Source organism: Limulus polyphemus, unplaced genomic scaffold (genome assembly GCF_000517525.1).
Source record: "Limulus polyphemus unplaced genomic scaffold, Limulus_polyphemus-2.1.2 Scaffold2904, whole genome shotgun sequence".
In the NCBI taxonomy this organism is placed as follows: domain Eukaryota; kingdom Metazoa; phylum Arthropoda; class Merostomata; order Xiphosura; family Limulidae; genus Limulus; species Limulus polyphemus.
The window spans coordinates 65,069-86,308 of NW_013668514.1; the positions used below are offsets into that span (position 1 = coordinate 65,069).

The window sequence follows — 21,240 nt, forward strand, 5'->3', positions numbered from 1 at the left end:
ATTTTATAGAGAGTAATTTATGTTTAATTTCTATACTTTTTGAGGGGTTGTGGATAAAATTGGGATGATGACATACTAAGAGAAAATGTGTCATGTCGGTGGAAATTCAGGATTTTTTTAAATATTGTAGAATTAAGAACTTAAAATTTGTATACTATTGAAATATGGATTATTAGCTAAGATTTTATGCTATTCTAATTGGTATAACATAAACAAAAAATAGTTTAATAAAATTTTGAATGTAAGACACTAAAACCTTGTGTTATGCGCAGTAAAGGATACCCGTGGTAATAGGGTTAAAGTTAAATAATGTTTCCAAATCTTTGAATATCACTTTATGCTTGAACTTTGTTTTTGGACCATGCACTGAGGTGAAATTAATAGCAAACCACACTTACCAAAACTGAAAAGCGTTATCATAAAATTTTCTTCCAAGAAATTTTATATTAAAAAATAGCACTTTTTGAAAAGATTATATTACATCATACATAACAGTACATGATTATATTAAAATAGGGATATGACAATGAAAAACAATAGTCATCAAAGTAGCATATTTTGGAATATTTCATGATCTCAAGTATAGAAATGACACATTAAGTATTGACAGATAAAGAAGTTTTAGTCAATGTTTTTAACATGGTCATTATGATATGTATGTGTAAATTATTCAGTATACAGTTAACTCTGAAAAATGTTTGTGTAACTGCATCAATCAGTAGTATGAATTAAGTGTAAAAAAATTCACACATAAACACATGTTGCTCTTGTAGGGATCTAGCATTAAATCGTTTCTAAGCCAAGCCCATTAGAGCATCATTGTATAAACTAGTATGTGATCATTTGAAATCTGCATTATCCCAGTTTAACCCTTACAACTTCATTTACATCACTGTTTTTACATTTGAATGTTTTACTTGCATTCTATTTGTTAACATAATTTTAAAATTAACTAATTATTAACTATTATTAGTATGGTTAAAATGTTTAATACTCTGTTGTCCTATTTACTAGTTTTATTTTTGATGGTCCACAATCAGTTTAATCTATATCTTCCTACTTCAGACATAAGGCCAGAGTAACAAAATAAAATCAGTAATTAAAAGGAGATTAAAGCTCTAAATAATTTATTAGTATTAATAATTATTTTGTATATTTCATTCTTATATTGTTATCAGTTATTAACATAAAAATAAACGTTGCGACTGAGTAACATATACAAAACAAACTTATGAACAGTCTAGGCTCTATGCATGTAGCGTACTTACGTATTGAAAAAAGATGTGACATAGATTTTCTTCATGCCCAGTTTTACTGCTTGTTGTAACCCACAACATTCTCATAAATTTAGCTAAATGACTTAATTAGAAATTTTAGGCGTTATGTTTAATATTTTGTAATATGCAGAGCTTTACAATCTTCTTAGTAATAATGTTTTAGTTACCTATTTATTTATGGAGTAAAAAAATTCTTTGCACTACTTCATTCATATTTACTTCAATATTTGAGTTGTTTTAAAATAGTAACAAAATATGATATTTTATGACTATAATCCTTAATGTAAATATACTTTTACTGTACTTTTAAAACATGTATCATTTGATCTATAATCTTGAACTCATTTTTAGCCATTTTGTATAGAAGATGCCAATGCTACTGTCAGCGACCCCCAATCACCAGAAAAGGTATTCTAATTTAGAATTTATTGTTAATATTCCAAAACCCTGGACCTTAAGAAGTAGATATAATAAGTTATTATATAAGATTTTATTTGGGGAAAGTGAAATGTTTCAAGGATGAGGGAGTAAGTTCACAAAGATCTAAATTTAGCTCTAAGCTTTCAGGTACATATAAGTGCTGTTGATGTTATTTTAATCTCTAATTCAGTAAGAAGTAGTTTCATGTTATATATAATTTAATAGTAAATATCTTTGTAATTTGAGTCTCTAGATAAAAAAAAACAAAAAGTGCATACCTTAGTGTTGTCATTATAAGACTTTTAATATCCTAAAAATTTACATACTTTGTATGTAGATTTTTAGAATTACCTATTATATAAAAGGTCAGAATTGAGCAGAATATGCCAAAGCTGACTGAACTAGAGCTTATAGTTTTATTAATCATATTTGATTTGATCAACCAAAAATAAATTTCTACAATTAGATATGTTTGTGAGTTTGTATGACTGAGCTGAAAGTAAGTTTATTCTGTGATATTCAGTAACTAAATACAAGAAAAGCTTAATAATGATCTAAGTTTTCAAGTGTAATGTTTATTTCATTGGGAATGTTGGAAATTACAATGTAGCATTTTATACATACAAATGTTACCATAGTGTGTATAGTCTTTGTACTACCTAGCTCATTGTTGTGCATAAATGTGATTAATATATATTACATTTATTAAAAAATGTATATGTATAATATTTTCAGTTTAATCTTTGATATTGTTATTATTATTAAAGAATTTATAGTGAGATGTTTGTGCACGTGAGAAATATTTTTTCTATCCTTATGCAGGAATGTGTTGTAAAATGTCATGTCTATAAAACAGTACATAAAAAAAAAAAAGAGTATTATGTATATTTTTTTATAAACATACAGTATAATTTGCTATTTGTGATTGGAAATAAGTCACATTGATTTTGATATTCATATCATTCAATATTTATGAAATGTGCTGTTCTGGCCTTATCATTTTCACGAAGTAGTCATTTTTTCTAAATATGACATATCATAGAATTGTATTTTTAGTCATCATACTGAGTTCACGAGCAAAAACTTTGTTCTTTTGTTGAAAATGGTTTTAGATTACTAGTTATACCTTTTTCTGATTTTTTTATATTCAACTGTATGTTTCTTTTATTTTATAGCCTCAGCATGAGTTCACTGCAACTTACTGAAACTGTATCTGCATGTATGTGTTCACATGTATACTGAGTTTTTCTTAATGACATTTTTAGTAGTTTTTTTATGATTATTTACAACTACATTGTAAAATATTTTGCCATTTAAATTATGATTAGAGGTTAATTGAATTTTTTGACATTAATAAACCTTAATGTGCTTGTTGCTTGTAATTCTAAATGTAAATAATTCTTTGTGAGCAATAAACACCAAATATACATGCTTAGCTTTGAGGGAACATAAATAAAAAGTGGATTTTCTTTTAATCTTTACAAATATGTTGAAAATCTGTGCTTAATAATTTTATACATGTTTCTTAATGATGCATTTAAGTGAACTGCTTATTTTGCATTTAGATGTGAAATTTTTTTTAGCTATTACTGATTTTTATCAATTTAAGTAATATTTAACAGTTGAAACTATTATAAAGTAGAACTTATCAAATTTTGAAGCAAAAATCATAGTTTAATTAATAAAATGAAATTACCTGATTTTCTTTGTTATATTTGTGTTTATTCAACTAAGTTTTTTTTTTATCATAACAATGTAAGTGATGTAAAAATATTTAGATAGAAAAAAGTGCAAATTTTGTGGATCAAGATCCACTAATATGTAAATAATATTTAGGCTCTTTATTCTGTAATATATAAATACTAAATGTGTAAATTATTTTGCGTTATGTAGCAAGCAAGAAAAATCGCTGTATATATTTACATGTATTTAACTAAGCTGCAATGAAATTTCTTTGTAATTTTTCATTGTAGATATTCCAATTTCTAGAGCTATTATATTAATTGCATAAAAACCTTCTCAGATTTTAGATGTATAATGCACACAATAAGATTCAAGTGTATTGAAAATTATTATGCTAATTCTCTCACTAAATGTTTAATGTACACATAAAGTATAAATAACATGTTATTGAGTAACTACTGTTATATATAAATCTTTTCTTTTCTGTTTTTAACAGAATACCAGTGTTCAGGGAGATATTGGTATAGGTAGTGGTTTAAATCTGCGAACTCACACCAGAATAAAGATCCCAGGATTTGAGGGAGAGCCAGTATAAAGAAGTCAAGTCTTACTTATTCAGCCAGTTGATGACTATATTATAGTTAGTGATCTTGTTGAGATGTATAATTGTATACAAAAAATAATTATGTAAATTAATTTACTTGATGTATATTTTTCAGTCTTCTTTGTTTTGTTATAAATGCACTAATAAATATTAATTAGCACTGGTACACTATATAAGCACACTTTGGGCATGTTTTGAGTGTTCTCATTGTTCATTAAAATGTACATGTAGCTCAGGAAAGCTCCAATCAATATAGGCTTGGTGTTGTTTTTTTTAATTTGTTAAAATATTAAATGTTTTGAGAAAGGTTTGACCAATGTCACTTAAAGTAAGTTAGTTATTAATATATATATATATTTGTCTATTGAGGATCTCTGTATTTTATGAAACTTGCAAAATACATTTTTTATAAGTGTAAAACATATTTAAATTCAAAGCTAGTCTTTAATGTTGGTATGCATTTTGATTAACTGCTATTTTGTGTCTGTTAAAATATGAAATATAAATTGTTAAATAATTATGGTTAGGATAAGTAGATATTATTAAATCATGATGCACGGTTTCTATGGTGTCAGTGTAATTGTTAGATTGTTATATGTATACTTTGAATATATAGTTGTTTCCTGTTATTTTATTGAATGACTTGATTTGTTTAGATTGTCTCACGTATGCAGATACAAAATGTTCTGAAGGAACCTTATCATTAACTTGTACATGTTTTAGGGAAGAGATGGTTTCATATTTAATAGCTTTTACCTTGATACAGGTAGAATGTGTTGTTGTTTAACTTGTAACAAATCAGACTTCTTTTTTTTTGTAATTCTTCTTGTTGCTGATTTTCCAGGTTTCATTAACAGTAAATAAATTATATGGTAATATTTTTTCCTTACATAGTAATTGCAGAAAATAAATAAGTACAAAAACTTTATTTGACAAATGTTTTAATATAAGATTTCATGTTGACTAAGAGTAGATGTAAGTGATTTGATTTATTTTTTCTCAGACAATGTTCCTCCCGTAAACTGTAGTATGATTTATTCAGAGTTTTGTATTAAATGTGTATAATAAATGCATGGTGCATGAATGATTTTTTTTTTTTACTTTATGAATATTTTCTTAGTTTTGTTTTACTTTCTTTAAGAAAAAAATCACTTTAACAAAGTTTATTCATTGATGAGTCTTAAACAATATTAATTATTTTGATGAGTTTTAGTTAACAATCTGAACATAATAAGGCTTATTGACATTTAGTTTTACACTTGAGGTTTATAATAACTTCAGCTACAGTTTTAATGAGAATAGCTTGTAAATTATAATATTTATTTGTTTAGAAGACATACACTTGGATTAACTTTTAAAAGCTTGCACGTGGGTATCCTGTTATTCCAAACAAGTTTATGTAAAGCAGAGAACTTTTATTAAAATCATTCCTTTTCTTGTACTTCATTTGTTATTGAAGTGCCAGGAAAAGTTAATGCCACATTATTGTATTCATTTTCATTGACTACTGCGTGTCTGCTTTGTGAAACTTCACTTGACGAACAGTGCTTCAGCTACAACTAACGAATAGGGAAAAAAACCGTAGCTCATATGAAACAACTTATACATTGTGGAATAGAGAAAGTGATATACATCTTATATTCCAGCAGATCATGTGAAACACTATACACAATGAGCTAGAGAAAGTGGCATACACTTATTATATTTCTGTAATAATGATGCAATTTTGAGATTTAATTATTTTGACAAACTCGTTCTTTCTTCAACATACACTATTTTTTAATTTCATGAACCCCATCTTTTATCCTGATAAATTACCCTTTAACATTTAGCATCCTATTTTCCAGTTTATTTTGATAATTTTATTTTTAATGTATTTATTGCTCAATTTTGTGTATTCCTTTCTGTGTTGATGAAATGAACATCCCATCTACAGGTGTTGATGACTTATCTTATTTTTCTTAATTACATTTTATCTTAAATAATTTAGTAATACAGCTTTGTTTGCATAATATTACTCATTTTTTCAGAATACCTCTGTGTTACTTGTCAGAAATATAGCAACTCTGTGTAAAAGAAGTTTTATAGTATTATTATATTAGTATACTGTTTAAGTTGTGTTTGTTCAGGTAGTTATTTGGCAAACAAGCAAAAAATTTCCGATTCCTAGTTTCAGCTCATAGATTTGAAAAAAATTGCCTTATTCTCTTTTTCTTTTTAAACAAATACACTAGTGTTTCTTTGGAAAACTTGGTATGTTTTTGGCAAAAGTGACATCAAAAGTTAAAAGTTATTGTTAATATTTAGAACTGTAAATACAATTTACTTTGTGAAAGTTAGATTTGAAAATCTGTGGTTTTATTTAAGATCAGAATACTTTAAGATGTGTAGTATAACTTTGAGGTTTTGATTTTTTATTATAAAATTGTTATTTAGATGTTACAAATATATTTATGTATTTCATTGAAAATTCAGTAGACACAAGCACTATTTCAGTAATATTTTATGAATTGAAAAATTTTATTTAATTACTATTGGTATATACAAGAAATAGCAAAACCTTAAACATCAAGGTGTATAGAATGTTCCATTCTACTTAATTGTCTGAAATTTTTAACTTTTTTTAGATTGTTAAATATACTGGTTGTTAACAGGTTTATTTTTTCTCTAGAAATTTTTATAAAATGACACTGAATATTATTCCAGTTGTGTTATTATGTTTGAAAATTTATTTAATAAAAGCTTAATACTAACTTGTGATTTTAGTGGTAAGTATCATTACAGAAGGGATACTATAAAGATGGCAGTATAATGGAAGAGTTAATATAAACAAATGAAATGTTTGTAGTTTCATGTAATTGTGTTTTAGAAATATTTGTTTTGTAACCAAACATTAAAAAGTCCCAAAAAAGATAAGCCTTTCTTAGTAACTATGGAATTATTAATACTGAATTTGTTCATCTTTATTACAGTAGCTTTTTGGGCATTTAGAACAAATGCTGTTGTCAGTTTAACTTTTTCTAATTTGGAAAATGAGTGGTGAATCAAATAGTCATTATCTAACATTGGAGTATAATGAGAAAAAAAGAACTGTGTTAAGTGGATTTGTATTTACAATTGAGCATTGTTTTATTCTTGTACAAATTGATTTTGTTTGGAATGTGGTACACATTTGATTATAACAGTTAATGTATAGTGGACTTGAATTTTTTTTATTAATATTTGTATCAACATATTAAATTATGTGCATAACTGCAAAATTTTTTTTCAAATATTAATATATCATGGATAGTGGAATTTCAACATCAATAAATGTTTAACTGTGCTGAATTCTAACATCCCATCCTGCAGTAACATTTTTACCATTCACATTACTAACCCTAAAAAAAATCTGTTGCTTGTAGTTTATGAGTGTTTGTAACTCAAAGAATCATTACTTTAATACTAAGTGTTTTGGGGACACTTCATACATGTGTATATATTCAGCATGGGAGTAAAAAAAATTTATAATAGTACATGCAGTGTATAAGCTATAGTTTCACAGATATAGATGAACCAAGTGTAAATATTCAGATTTTGTACAAACAATATTGAAACATTATGTGCTGACACTAATTTAGTATTTTGTACTGAAGAAAACATAAGATTGCATAAAAAAGGTAAAACAAAACCTTTTGTGGATATGGTTTGGGAATGTTTGTTTCTTGTCACCAAAATATAAAATTTGCCAAAAAAAAAGTGCATCTATGAATCTAAGGGTGCATTAAAAAATCAATACCCAAATCCTACTGTTGATTAGATTAGCTTATGAGTGTGTGATGGGTGCTTTTTTTTTTTTACAAACTGCTTTCCCACAAAACCATAAGTTGAAAATAGGGATGACTAGCATAAAACAAACTTGTGTAGGTTTCGCAACTATCCAAAACAACCAACCAAGCTAGGTTTCAAGAAGTACCACAAGTTAAATTTTAATGAATGTGTAACTTATGTTTACAGATATGGAATGTAGATTTTTTTTTAACTAAAACTTTTACAAAAATAGAGACAATCGATTACTAGTTTGTTTCATGAGTGAAGTTAACACGTTTTGTTATAATGTGTTAAAAAGTTATCAGCAATTTTTGAAACATGACCAGTAAAAAATGTCATTGACATAAATATCTTAATAGCAAAGACTATGAAACAGTATCGGAAGAGTAGTTGTAATTATGATCCTAAACTTTTTACAGTAGATAGATTGGATTGCCTATCTCTAGTCAAGATTTTTGATCAGTGTTGTTAACCAATTGCCAACCTCTGTATTTTTGGAGACAAAATCAAAACATCATAGTGTACTGTGCATTATTTCTGTACAAGGATTAGCATGGTACAGATTATTTAAGGAAATTACTACTCCCACTCCAAAGAGAGAGTAGTCACAGCAGACACTACTAAACTAACTCTGGTTTGGTACAAGTTTTTTTTTGTTCTACGTTCTGGCATCAAATGTGTGGTGCTGTATGTAAAATGGTTGTAATAGTGTTATTGTGCTTAGCAGTATGTACTTGTAATAAAATATTTGTTGTGTTTGTTAAATCTGTGTGGTGTAATAGATATATTCGAGTTAGGTGCTTTTATATTTATATTCCACCAATGAAAATGCAACTTATTTTTAACTGGCCCTTTACATCTTTAAAACTTTATGCATAAAACAAAAAGAGAACCCCCAAGTAAAGAACCATATCAGATTTAGTTCAAAACATGTTAATCTGTGCAATAATTTATTATGAGGAGTTTTGTTTGAATTGTATATTTTAAAACATTTCACTCAACTACTGTAGAGCCATCAGTTTATCCTCGATTAATCCTCATAAATACTTTCCTTTAAATAATATTAATACAATGGTTATATTGGAACTTATGGAAATTCTTTGTACTCTTAAAAACATGATCATTAATTATAACTTTTTTGGCTAGCCTATTTTATTAACTAATATAAAACTTTTTTTCTGGTTTTGAATTTTTATTTCTCTGGAACTTTGAAAGTCCTGTTGAAATATGTGGAGATATTTTAAAAGTGACTGTATATCAAAGTAAAATAAATTTGTCTTATTTCTGTGACTTATTTTCATTTAGAAGTTGCATTACTATCAAGAGTAATGTATGTGTGTGTAACTTTCTAAAACTTCATTAATCTGTGCAAAAATGAAAATAGGGAAGATGTCACCATGTATGTGTGGGAAGCTTTTTAAACAAATGCAAAAATAAAATTAGGGCAGGGCATACACATAAGGGAGGAGTGGGTGGTAATATTACTGAGCATTACAAAGGAAAAAGTATTAGGGGAATGAATTTATTACCATTCAGAGATTTATCTCAAACAGCAGTATTTGTGTGAATTTCTTCATTTGTTTATAAGCACTTAGAGCAGTGGTTCCCAAACTCTTTTAGTCTGAAGCTTCCTTGATGTGAATAAAAAGTTTGAGCCTCCCAACCTACAACTTTAGCATGGTGATTGAAAAACATTGCTATAGTAAAAATAACATTTCTTTTCAACATACTGTATCATTTAATTAATTCACATAATTCTTATTGGCTTACTGTTTATTTAGAATTAAAATGAATTCAGCATCTTTGTTTTTGGCCCATTTTTTGGTGACTTAACTGATTTAATTACTTTACATTTTATAAACTTTGTGCATACAAGTACAAACTACCACAACCATAGTACGAGTTTCCCCCTAGGTTACTAGATGGTGGTTCCTTAAATGTTAATACAAGTAAAAAACATTTTATGACACTTATTTCTCAGAAATGGATCCAGCTGAGGCTTTCCTTAAAGTTGGCTGGCCATCTAACTGTAAGCAATTGCAAACTAGTAGGTCAAGGAAAGAATAACCTTGTGACACATCAATTCAGGACATGGCTGTGATGAAATGACTCATTGGTCAGTTATAGATGCCACCGTATATGTGTGGGAAGCTTTTTAAACAAATGCAAAAATAAAATAAGGAGTAGATACTGTGTATTTAAGCATTTTCATAAGTAAAGAGTTAAAACACTGTCTGAACATGCAAGGTATAGATATGTACGAAATAAACATATTTTGTCCTAATTATGTTTGCAAAGCATAATGCAACAAACTGTCTGTTTTACTTGTATATCTAATGATATTATACCAGACATATAATGTTACATCTAAGTGTTTTATTAGATGTTTCATGTGATGTATTACAGCACTTGTGTTATTTTGACAAAAATCCACCCATCTTACAAAGGAGATTCATCACCAAAAAATTATATTATGTACATCTTGAAACAGTAAACATTATAGGAATCAAAAATAACACAAAGTGGAAACCAAAGATTAAGAATTGAGAAGTTACAGAAAATACAAATAAGCATACTATACACAAGAATTCAAAACCAGTATGAAGGGAATCAATAATTAGTCAAATGCTATACTTTAAAGTGGAGTTAGTAGCTAAACAATGCACAACTTCATGACATCCAATTGAGAGGTATCATTTACAGCGAAGACCAAATTAATTTTTAGTGATATAATAAATGGTGATTTGAAAACAAATCTTTTTTTTTTTTACATTGTAAGATAATAATAATAAAATATTTTAGCTTGATGATCATTTGTAACATCTAAAACATCAAGAGGAAATTGTAAAAAAAAAATCACTTGTAATTTGTGAAGATTCTGTTTGGGAAACTTTCAATCTGAGATAAGGTCTTTGAAGTTAAATCCCATTTGTAAAAATTATCATTTAATCAACTATTTTCACTTCTGGATGTGAAACAGCAGTACAGCTAGTACTTCCATTTTTCATACGAGATGATTAGTTCAGAATACTTAACGTTCCTGCTACACAATGAGAGAGAGAGAGATCATGTTAACAGGTTTTGTATGTGTTTTTCTACTTGTTCAAGAAAATTATTTTGAAACACATCTTCTCAAATGAATATGAGCAATAGTTTGCCCTATTCACATTCTTTAAGAAATGGTGTGGTTGGTGGGTTGGATATTGGTGTGTCTGGGGTTGAAGGTCGACTGGAGGAGGAGTAGGCACTTGTCACACCTATGGCTGAAGACACAACTGAAGGCTGACTGAGAATAATTGATGATGTAGTAGAGGACTGAGGAACACTCATAACCATGACTTTGGTGATGGGTACATTACATGTGATACCTTTTCCAGGCAGGCTGTGTGATGACGCTGCAGCTGAAACAAGTTTGACTAAAGTTGGTGTGTTACTCATACTAGTTGATCCCTGGCTGGCAGGTGCCATTGTTGAAGAAGGTGTTGAAGGTCGGGGGTTAGATGTAACAATCAAATACTTTTGTGGAGGAGGAGAAGGTTCTCCTGGTGTAGAAGATCCTCGAGGAACGGTGAAAATAGTTGGTGTCCGAGAAGATGACGTTTGTATGATTCGTGCAGACTAAAAACAAGAAAAACTGAACTTGGTATATGGCTGTAAACAATAGAAACATTTCAATCCAATTGTTATATTAATACAAAGTTCTAAGGATCCACTGACCACAAATGAACAGGGAATAAAGCTTATAATATTATATAAATAGTAACTTTAAACTTCTGTTCAAATTTTTCAGGAACTGCGTTTATAATGTATTTAAGAATTTTCATAATAAGTAAAGAATTAAAACACTGTCTTAAAAAAGTACACAAGATATAATAAAAAGAAAATACTATTGCCTTTACCTGTGTTACTGTAGTAGAAGATCTTGAAGTTGATGTTGAAGTGGTAGGTTGATGTCTAGCAACAAGAACATTTGCATGTAGCATGGGTCCAAGATAACCAAACTCTGACTTGTACTCTTCCAAATCATCAGGAGGAGAACGGAAGGTCTTTAGTTGTGGAGGTACAGCCCTCTGATGACAGAAAAGTAAGGACTCAATAAGAAAATTAGTAAGATCAACATCTAAAATGAAAAAGACTAAACCTTTGCAACTTAAAAAGCATGTAGTTTTTGATTTTTGCAAGATTGAACCTCTATTTAGCAGCTTGTTGTTTATAATTGTAATATAAAAATGATGTTGAAATATAAATAAAATTATCAGTATTTGAACTACTATTAGTCACTAAATCCAGGCAATTAACTTGATTAATCAATTACCTATTAATAAAAGTTACAATTAAATCAATCAATGACATGAAAATAATCAACTAACTGAAATAAGTGTTTTTGGTTAATACTATTTTCTATTATTCCAACTCATGTGAGAAGAATCACTTTGTTGAATGTAATCAATGAGTCTGACAATTAATAAATTAGAAATTCCACTAATCACCCAACTTGATTAGTTTTACAGAACTGCAAAATTCAATAAAAAATTAGCCTAGTGACAGTTCTGTTACACTTAAGCTTTGTGATGAAAAATATTTACTAAAAAAAATTAAATAGCCATAAAAAGAAGGGTTTTAGATAGTTGTTAGGTTAAAATAAGCCACAGCTAAAATTTTTTTTCACCAATACCTTATTAGATTTCAAAAGGTTGTGAAATACAAAATTTCTACTCGAGATTTATTTGCTATTAAGATTTTATCCTTTACTTCCATTTTCATAGAAATATATATATTTTCATAATGTTAAGCTACCTAAGTTTTTGAGTATTAATTACTTTCACATACTGCAAAGGTTAAATACAGATTTGACTTAAAAACAAAACTTTAAAATACTTCATTTTATTTTGTAAATTCAATTTCTTTCTTTTTGATTCTGAATGTTCCATTTTAAATATCCAGTCAGTTTCAATCTGTTTTATATTCATTACCATATTTCTTTCGATACTTTTGTCAATTGAAGCTATACATTTATTGGTGACCTATGGTTCACCTTTTAAAATGGCATCAGTTACCTCTGTCTAACTAGGTATAGTGATATTTTCCAACAAAATTCTTAGTTGAGATAAATCTATATCTAATAAATATAGTTTGTTTTCAGAAAATATTATTCTATTTTTGTGTGTTATTTAAATATGATAAACTTAACAATAATGTTCAATAAAATGGACTTGGGTCATCTGATTAGTATGCCATTGCTTACTAAACCTAATTAAACTTGATGTATTGTCACAGAAGAAAATGCCTGTAGCTTTCAAACAGGTATGATGTTATTAACATGAAAACATTTTCAGGGATGAAAAAAAATTACTTTATACTGACACATTTATAGATTAGAAGGATTTTTGCAATTGTTTTTAGCCATTGGTTAAAAATATATAAGACTGAGCTTCATTTATAGTAATTTTTCAGATCAACAGCATAAAATGGTGGCAAAGAACAGCTGTCTTAATAAAACCAGTGACAGAGAAAGAAAATCATGTGAGAAACAAGAATGAATCATTATATATTCAAGGGATGATGGTTTCTTAGCAAATTTAAACTTAGAATGGGCAGGGAAATTCTTAAAAAAAGTGTTGTTTACAAATGCCACTCCTTAGAGCTGCACAGAAGTTAAAACTGGAACAGTTTTCCCTTTATGAATTACATTAACTAAGTGTTATATAATGATAAGATATCAATTCTAAAATATTTTTGAGCAATTATTTGTTCAAGTAGTTAAAATTATATTTTTTACTCAAATTTTGAAATTTGATATGAAGATGTGCATTGAACAACTGAAAGTTGCACATCAGCCTCATATAGTCTTAATATACCTAAATAAATTCAGCAAAATCATTACATAACTTTTACCATTACTTTTAATTTTTTACAATTCTTTGTATACAGGCTCAGTGATTCAGACAGACCTTGTGACCGCCATGAAGCTATAAATACTATAACTTTAAATGTATTAAGTATATCTTCACAAAACTTGGCAAACTTTTTGTAAACATTTCAACTAGATTAGCAAACTTGTAAGTTATCAATAGCCCCTAACAAAGATGTAATAGCAAAATACTGAATTGAGTTAATAAAGATATATCCTGGAGATATAATCATTATTTTATTTACACCATCTAATGTACAAATAAATCACATCAAATATACTTAGAAATATGTTTAAAATTAAACACAACAAATGCATATGCAGAAATTAAGAGGGATGAACATAATCACATCCACACTACTGTATATAAATAAAGTAAATTAATACTACATACTAAAATAAGCTGCTTGATTCGTTCACCAGCAATTCTCTCCACGTTAATTCTCACTTGTGTTTCATCTAGAGCATGACGAATTTTTTCTCCAATTAACTTGATCCGAGGCACAACAAACACTCGGGTCACCTCAGGACCCATAGCACAAAGGCCAGAGACAGCTCCATAGTGAGAGGCAAGTGGCATCTTGTCATTCTGAAGAGCCTGGCTGAACATGCGAGTCACCCTGGTCTGAATACCATTGGTACTTGTGTTGAAACTCCTAAGGAAATGTGTAATTCATACTATTGTAAATAAATCTATGCTAATAATCTTAGTAGTGGTGATAATGATTAAAGTGGTTAGTTTAAATGTAACTTACAATATCACCAACTCACAAGAATAAACTTAACACGTAAATTTTCACAGAACTCAATTCTTGAAAATGAAATAGTACGACTGACATCAAGAAACCAAATTATTTTATCAAGATGCATCTACTATAATAAATGATTATGGGCTAACCATCAATTTATGTACTCCTTTAAAATGTATTATTCCCATATGTACCAACAGCATTTGCATTAAAAGCAATGCAGAGTTCATTCTTCCATTAAACATGGTGGGAAGAAAATGAGACATACAAAATTCTGTACAGAATGTTTATAATTTTGGTCAATCATTTTAACTCTTTAAACCCATAATTTTTTGTATGTTCTGCCAGAAATATTTTCATGATCTCCTAATAATTATCACCATACCTTATAAAACTTCAATTTTCTTAATTTTGTGGATAACAACATGGTTTGGATTAGTTTTCAGCCAAAGAGACAAAAAATGTTATCGGATGCTGTCACTGTCCGATGGGTAAATTGGAATTTTCAGCCGGACGCTAGAAGCGTCCACTCGGGTTTAAGGAGTTAATAAAGCTTTGATTTTGCCTTTATTAGAAGATTTTGTCCTATGATTCACACAAAAGAAATCTGTAACTGGAACCTGAAACAAAGTGTGTGACATGCTACTGATAATTACTGTACATATATTAGTGAATTCTTCAATGATGAACTTCATAAAAATTCTAACTACAATTCACAATACCTGATAAACAACCACAAAAATAGAAGTCTCTTGCAAAGCAAAATCTGTTACCAATTTTGAAAAAGTAGGAGTGTGAAAATTTACTCTCATTAAGTGTATGTCCTTTGGTTTTTGTTGTCACCATATAAAAATTTTGGATTGGAAACAAAATTAATAATCTAACAGTTAAAATTAATTTGGTAATCTAATCTTGTCACTATAAATGATCTATTCCAGTCTACTTGATGATAAAAATATAGAGCAAGAATTACAAAATAACTGGATGCTTAACTCTCAATGTCAATCTTGAACACATAAGATACTAATATAACACCTTTGAAAATTGTGTAAAAAATCTAGTTTTCAACCTTCTTCATTTTTACTACATCCACTTTCTTTTGCCAAAAAAACAAGTGATAGCATTTATTTCTGTTTGAACCATTCAACTAAACCGGTCAATTGAAATCTAAATATTGACAATATTCTTAATTATCACTCATTTTAGATAAAATGACTAAACAAATAATCACAAGATACCACATTTCCAAACCTAGTCATTCAAAATCTTTTCACTTAGTCAATGATATATACATCTAATCAAAAACAGATGTATGTAAGTATACTTACTTGCAAATCTGAGCCATCAGGCGGGCAGCAAAATCTCTTAGTGCCCAGTGGTTGTCTACTTCTGGTCGATTGCATAGTTGCTTGGTGACAATACAGGTAGCAACAGCAGGGATGAGTTCATGAAGCTGTGAAAGAGAGAAGTGAATGAGACATAGCTTCCTAGTGAACACAATTTATAACATTAGTACTGTTAATCTATAACTTAACAAGTACATTTGGATCTGAAAATAAAAACAACAACAGTCACAAAAAAATTAATTTTAGTAATGATCAAATCACACTGATATTTGTCAATTTAAGATATCACTGTCATGTATCAATCTTTTAAATAAAATTTTGGAATTGACAGATGATGCACATTTTTTTTTAAATCTATCTTAAGAGATTTGTTGACAAAAAAAAGTTTATAAATAGTTGAATACAGTTCCTAAATTTAAAATAACAAACAGCTGAATTTAAACATCTTTACAGACAGCATATGTAATTTGTCCAATATACCCACAAATTAAGTATGATTCTATAAAACTATTATGTTAGTTTATTAGCACTCAACGATGGTAACACTGCTGGTGCTATTTACCTAACATTTTGACTGAACACAATAATTACCCAATAATATACTAAAATAAACCACTCTCATTTATCAGTAGTATTAATCATTTTGATGTCTGATTATATAATTATCTGCCTTTCTTTGTAAGCCTAAACAGTTTACTGAAGTTCCTATAAAAATCTCATACAGAAATAGCAAGAATAGTTAAAATATAGAAAAATAATCAATGTTTATAGTATTCATATACAAACACATCAAAAATATCAAAGGACCACACTAGCCTCAAAACAGTTTAAAAATTTATCTTAATGGGAAAATTAAATTTACTATAAAACATCTCAGTAACTTTTTCAAAATGTATCACAAATAACAAGATATGTTCTCCCCATCAGTGCCTCCACCTGTAATTTTGTTTGAAGTACCACAAACTTTCATAATTATTATTCGATAAAGTTCATATTTTTCACAGAAAGAGCTCTGTTAAGGAGTCTTAATATTCATTATTTATGATAACAGGATGAACCAGGCTCATTCCAAACTGTTCTCTACAGGAACTTGCAACCAGTTTGTCTCTGTGCAAAGTTTAAACCTAGCAAATTAAAAAAATCTGAAACCTGGAGACAATATTTAAATTGTGATATTTTCCTCATTCAAAGTGTATCTTCTAACTATATATAACACCACTAAGAACTTGTCTAGTCTAGTTTCAAGTGTTTCACTTTGACAGCATTTGATCAAAATTGTGTAACTTCACTTTCTTACTTTTAACCAAAAGCTTTTATTGTATATTACTGAAATAATTGTTTTCCAATCCACTCGTCACGTAATGGCATCACTATGCAGCCAACTTGTTTAAAAACAAAGTCTCTAATTCAATAATAGCTGACACTTGCAAAACGCCACAAAAACAATTTTGATTATCACAAAAGAATCCATGTTAGCCACTGTGCATGCTTATATTTTTCTTATTTTGTTCTTATAGTGATACCTGGCTCCCAATACTTCTGTCACTAAAGTGATGAAGATCTAGGTAACATAACTAACTATTGAGGGGAATAAACAATAGATATGTACTACCACTCACATTGGGAAGTGTTGAAAACAAGGTGCACTACATGCCCAGAAGTGTTTATGAAGCAACTGAGTATTTAAAAAATTTATGATTGCATATTTTACATGAAATTATAAGAGATTAAAACTTGAACTTCAAATGATGCAATTATTATTATAGTGTTACTTCAGATAACATTCAACAAAAGAAACACCTAGTACATAAAATCTAATAATATTATAATATGACTGGATTGTTTACAGTTATGCAACTCTCAGGAATATATATATAAACACTTGATAATGTAAACTATGATTTAAAAATTATATAAACTGTGTTGTTAAATTTCAAAGGAAAAGAACACAGGAAGTGTCTTAGGTATGTGTGGCAAATTTTCACTAACCTGCTTTTTTCAAATATAAATCATAAAGGTCTGGAATTAAGCCACTAACCAACAAACCACACATACACAATAATTTGCACCCAATTCTTCTCTGTACAGATCATCAATCTAGTGTTTTTAAGAACCTACAGGCTACACAGTAGCTTGTTAGTAGAACAAATCATCCATTTTTTTTAATGTATGAGTTTTAATTAAAATTGTTTAGCAGTAATATCATGAGTAAGTGGTTAGGAGTTAAATGAAGATGTGATTTTTCTGGAGACTGAATATGTGAAATACACATAAATAAAAATAGAAACCAGATTAACCCTTTCCAGACAGGTCACGGGTGAAAGGCCATGTCATCATGTTTGTTGACTCACATTCAAAATTTCATTGAACTATTATTCCATGAACTTATTTCAATAAGTTTGGTATCAAACTGTAAATTATATTTCAAATTTTAGTATTATACATTACTTAAAGGTAAATATTAAAAAACACAGTTAAACATCGATTTTTGTGTCATGTGGTATGTTGAATGCAGCACCGGTTCAAATTAGATGTTTGTGATGTCAAAATACTAAATCTGTAGTTTCGTATGATTTATAAACTCAAATTACCGATATTGATAAGCTAGAATACAAAATAAGAGCTTCTTATTATTTTAATTTGATAAGATATTGCTCACGTAATAAATCAATATAGTGGCACCCTGCCCACCTCTTTCCATTTTTGAAAACACTCCCTTATATACACTTACTTCTGTATATGACATGAATAACCAATTGGAAGCTCAGAATGTCCCCCTAGTGCCATTCTCAGCTATTTTAATGTGTTTGAATGTCATTTCTTTCTTTTGAACCAAGATTTCAAGGAGGTAGGTTGTGTCTTTAGTCTGCTTTTTTAGACTGAAATACAGCTTAGTTACTGAGCTTGATAAATTATGGTGGAATTCTATGGTATTGATGTAGTAATTTATGATTTTTTATTTTATTCAACTGTATATATATAAAACCTAAAAAAAATTATTTTGTTTCATATCCTCCACGAGCAAAATTTTAAAAGGTTTAGCAACCAAGTACAAAGATCGTAACCAAAAGAGATAAATGTTTGCTTTATTTCTTTATTTACTGTTCTATGTTTTAAGTAAAATAAGTTTAAGAACATATTTCAAAATAGCAATAATCTATATACATATGTAATGTATAATAATTGAAATGTGACTGTATTTTACAAAATACTAGTCTACTAAAACACAGCCAAGATAAGTTACTTTGTACAGATCAAAGGTCAGTTTTATGTTATTGGATACGGTAACATATAAATTATGTCTCATTCTAGAATGAAAGAGGCATAATTTAGATTTATTTCTTAATTCTTATGGTGGTTACGAGATTGGTCAAATCCACTGAACCCGTACAGAGATTCATTACTGAAAATAACAGATAAAATATAAAGTATTTTCTTAAGAAATATTTGATAACTATCTGGATGCATAAAATATATTTAATCTTAAAATGAAAATTACTTTGCATATTAGATAAGCAACATGCAAAAAAGAAGAAAAAAAGACATTTGAAAAACATTGCTTTACAGACCTTAAGACTTAATAACAAAATTTGATATTTTGCATATGAAAGCATTGTAGTGTTTACTGATAATGTGCCAAATTTCATTAACATTCACTTACTAATTTAAAAGTTATAGCTTGAAAATTATAACAAGCATAAAACGGTTACGAGGTCAGTCCCAGGGACTGAACCCGTGCTGAATGAGTTAAACAAAAATCCTGAAGTAGTGTTCTATGCACTATAAAATTCATTAAATTTTATATAAAGGCACATTTAAAACTTTGGCTTGCTTCACTCTTGGCTGGCCCTTTTGCTTTTCCTGGCTTTAAAATTTATTCTCAGGAGAGTAAATTGAAAAAGTGTATAGGAAATTTCATCAAATCTTGTGAAAAATCTGTAAAAAAACAAATTCAACCTTCATTTCTTCCAGAAAATTATCCCCAAGATATGCTCTTCTACACCCCACAGAGAAGTTTTTAAATGATGTGTTGAACTTAGTTGGAACCTTATTATCGCTCAATATAATGTCAGAATTTGAAACCAGCTAACCATCATGTAGTATTGTTTCTTCTTTATGGTTTCACAATAAACTCATGGGCAAGTCTTGTACAAAAAAAAGGTGATATTCTTACCATGAATGTGAAGCTCTATTTACTTAAGATGAAGATTTGACTCTCCAGTTCAGCAAACGCATGTTTCCAAATTGATAATTAATGACACTGTTACTATTTGTTTGCTTTCTTCCTTGTATTCTAGCACTGCTCTCAGGATAGTTTTTTTAAATCTATTTATATGGCTTCATGTTACATTCTATTGGTCATGTATGGTCACAGACACAATCTAACACAACAGTGAGTTGAAGCTTTACTTTTCCCAGTTCTAAGATTTGATAATTTGCCCAACATATGTACAAAATGCTATTTCTAAGCCAACTGCATCTAGCAAAAGCTTGTAGCACTTCATGATCTTATATTTAAATTTTTTGGATATCCATCTACCTATCACATGCAATACAATTATATTTATCTAATAACTAATTGTTTCAGATTATCACTAATGTCAAATTTCTCAAAAAACACTAACTCTATAGCCCAAGTTCTTTCCTTAATTTTTATACAATTCAAACAGAAAATGCAAAATAATTCTAAATCCAATGCAGATATTTACATCATTTGCTTATATATATACCATATCAAACAGTAAAATTAGGTTATCATTTTAACAAACTTGTACCTCAAATAAAAAAAATGAATCAGCACATATTTTACTGTTAAACATGGCAATCTTGACACAAGTTTAAAAAATATGGCATGTTAATCACAAAATATTACTTGTAAAATAAATTACACAATATTGTATATTCTGATCATACATTACCTGACATGAGAGATTTTAAGTTTCAAAAAATAATTTTGCCACTGTCACACATAATTAGACAAAACAGTTTCATAGATTTCAAAGTATATGTTATTTCAAACTTACATATTTCTCCAGGTACAGAGTCTGATTCTCTAGCAGAGAAAAAACCATTCTCATCAAATAAATTAGCAATGCTAGGTTATTTTGTACAACATTCACCTTCACCTGTAATTAAAAGAATAACAATGGTTTATGTTATTAACAAAGAATACACAATAATACCAACAAAATGAACAGAAATATTAAGATAGTTTAAAAAAAATTAAAGCATAACTAATAAAACTATGATGTTCTTGAACAGTGACATACATGTATTTTAGAACTATCATTTAAACAACATAGTACAATATAAGTGAGTAAATGTGTGTGTATTTTATAACTATTAAGTAACAGTTTACAATTATTCTTATACTACCTACAAAACTGAAATATGTTACCCTATTAACCAAGCATTAAAAAGTAGTGTAAAAGGTATTTTG

General features: G+C 28.5%; 2 protein-coding genes across 5 annotated transcripts in view; one reads left to right on the top strand and one right to left on the bottom strand.

Annotated features, from left to right (window-relative positions):
• The window catches only part of LOC106468181 (sodium/hydrogen exchanger 7-like), a 71,209-nt gene extending 64,484 nt beyond the window's left edge, over positions 1-6,725 (top strand). For 2 of the 3 annotated variants that reach the window (XM_022396483.1, XM_022396484.1), the window contains 2 exons: positions 1,629-1,685; positions 3,877-6,725. In XM_022396483.1, the coding sequence (XP_022252191.1) occupies positions 1,629-1,685; positions 3,877-3,975 (156 nt within the window). In that variant the 3' untranslated portion in view covers positions 3,976-6,725. Of the gene's footprint in view, positions 1-1,628; positions 1,686-2,872; positions 2,917-3,876 lie in introns of all 3 variants that reach the window. The other variant, XM_022396485.1, reaches the window with a different exon arrangement.
• Positions 6,726-10,150: 3,425 nt separating this feature from the next.
• The window catches only part of LOC106468180 (transcription initiation factor TFIID subunit 6-like), a 31,461-nt gene continuing 20,371 nt past the window's right edge, over positions 10,151-21,240 (bottom strand). For both annotated transcript variants that reach the window (XM_013928591.2, XM_022396486.1), the window contains exons 9-13: positions 20,825-20,926; positions 15,783-15,907; positions 14,100-14,361; positions 11,694-11,864; positions 10,151-11,412 (exon numbers count right to left, since the gene is read on the bottom strand). In XM_013928591.2, coding sequence (XP_013784045.1) covers positions 10,954-11,412; positions 11,694-11,864; positions 14,100-14,361; positions 15,783-15,907; positions 20,825-20,926 — 1,119 coding nt within the window. In that variant the 3' untranslated portion in view covers positions 10,151-10,953. The remainder of the gene's footprint in view (positions 11,413-11,693; positions 11,865-14,099; positions 14,362-15,782; positions 15,908-20,824; positions 20,927-21,240) is intronic.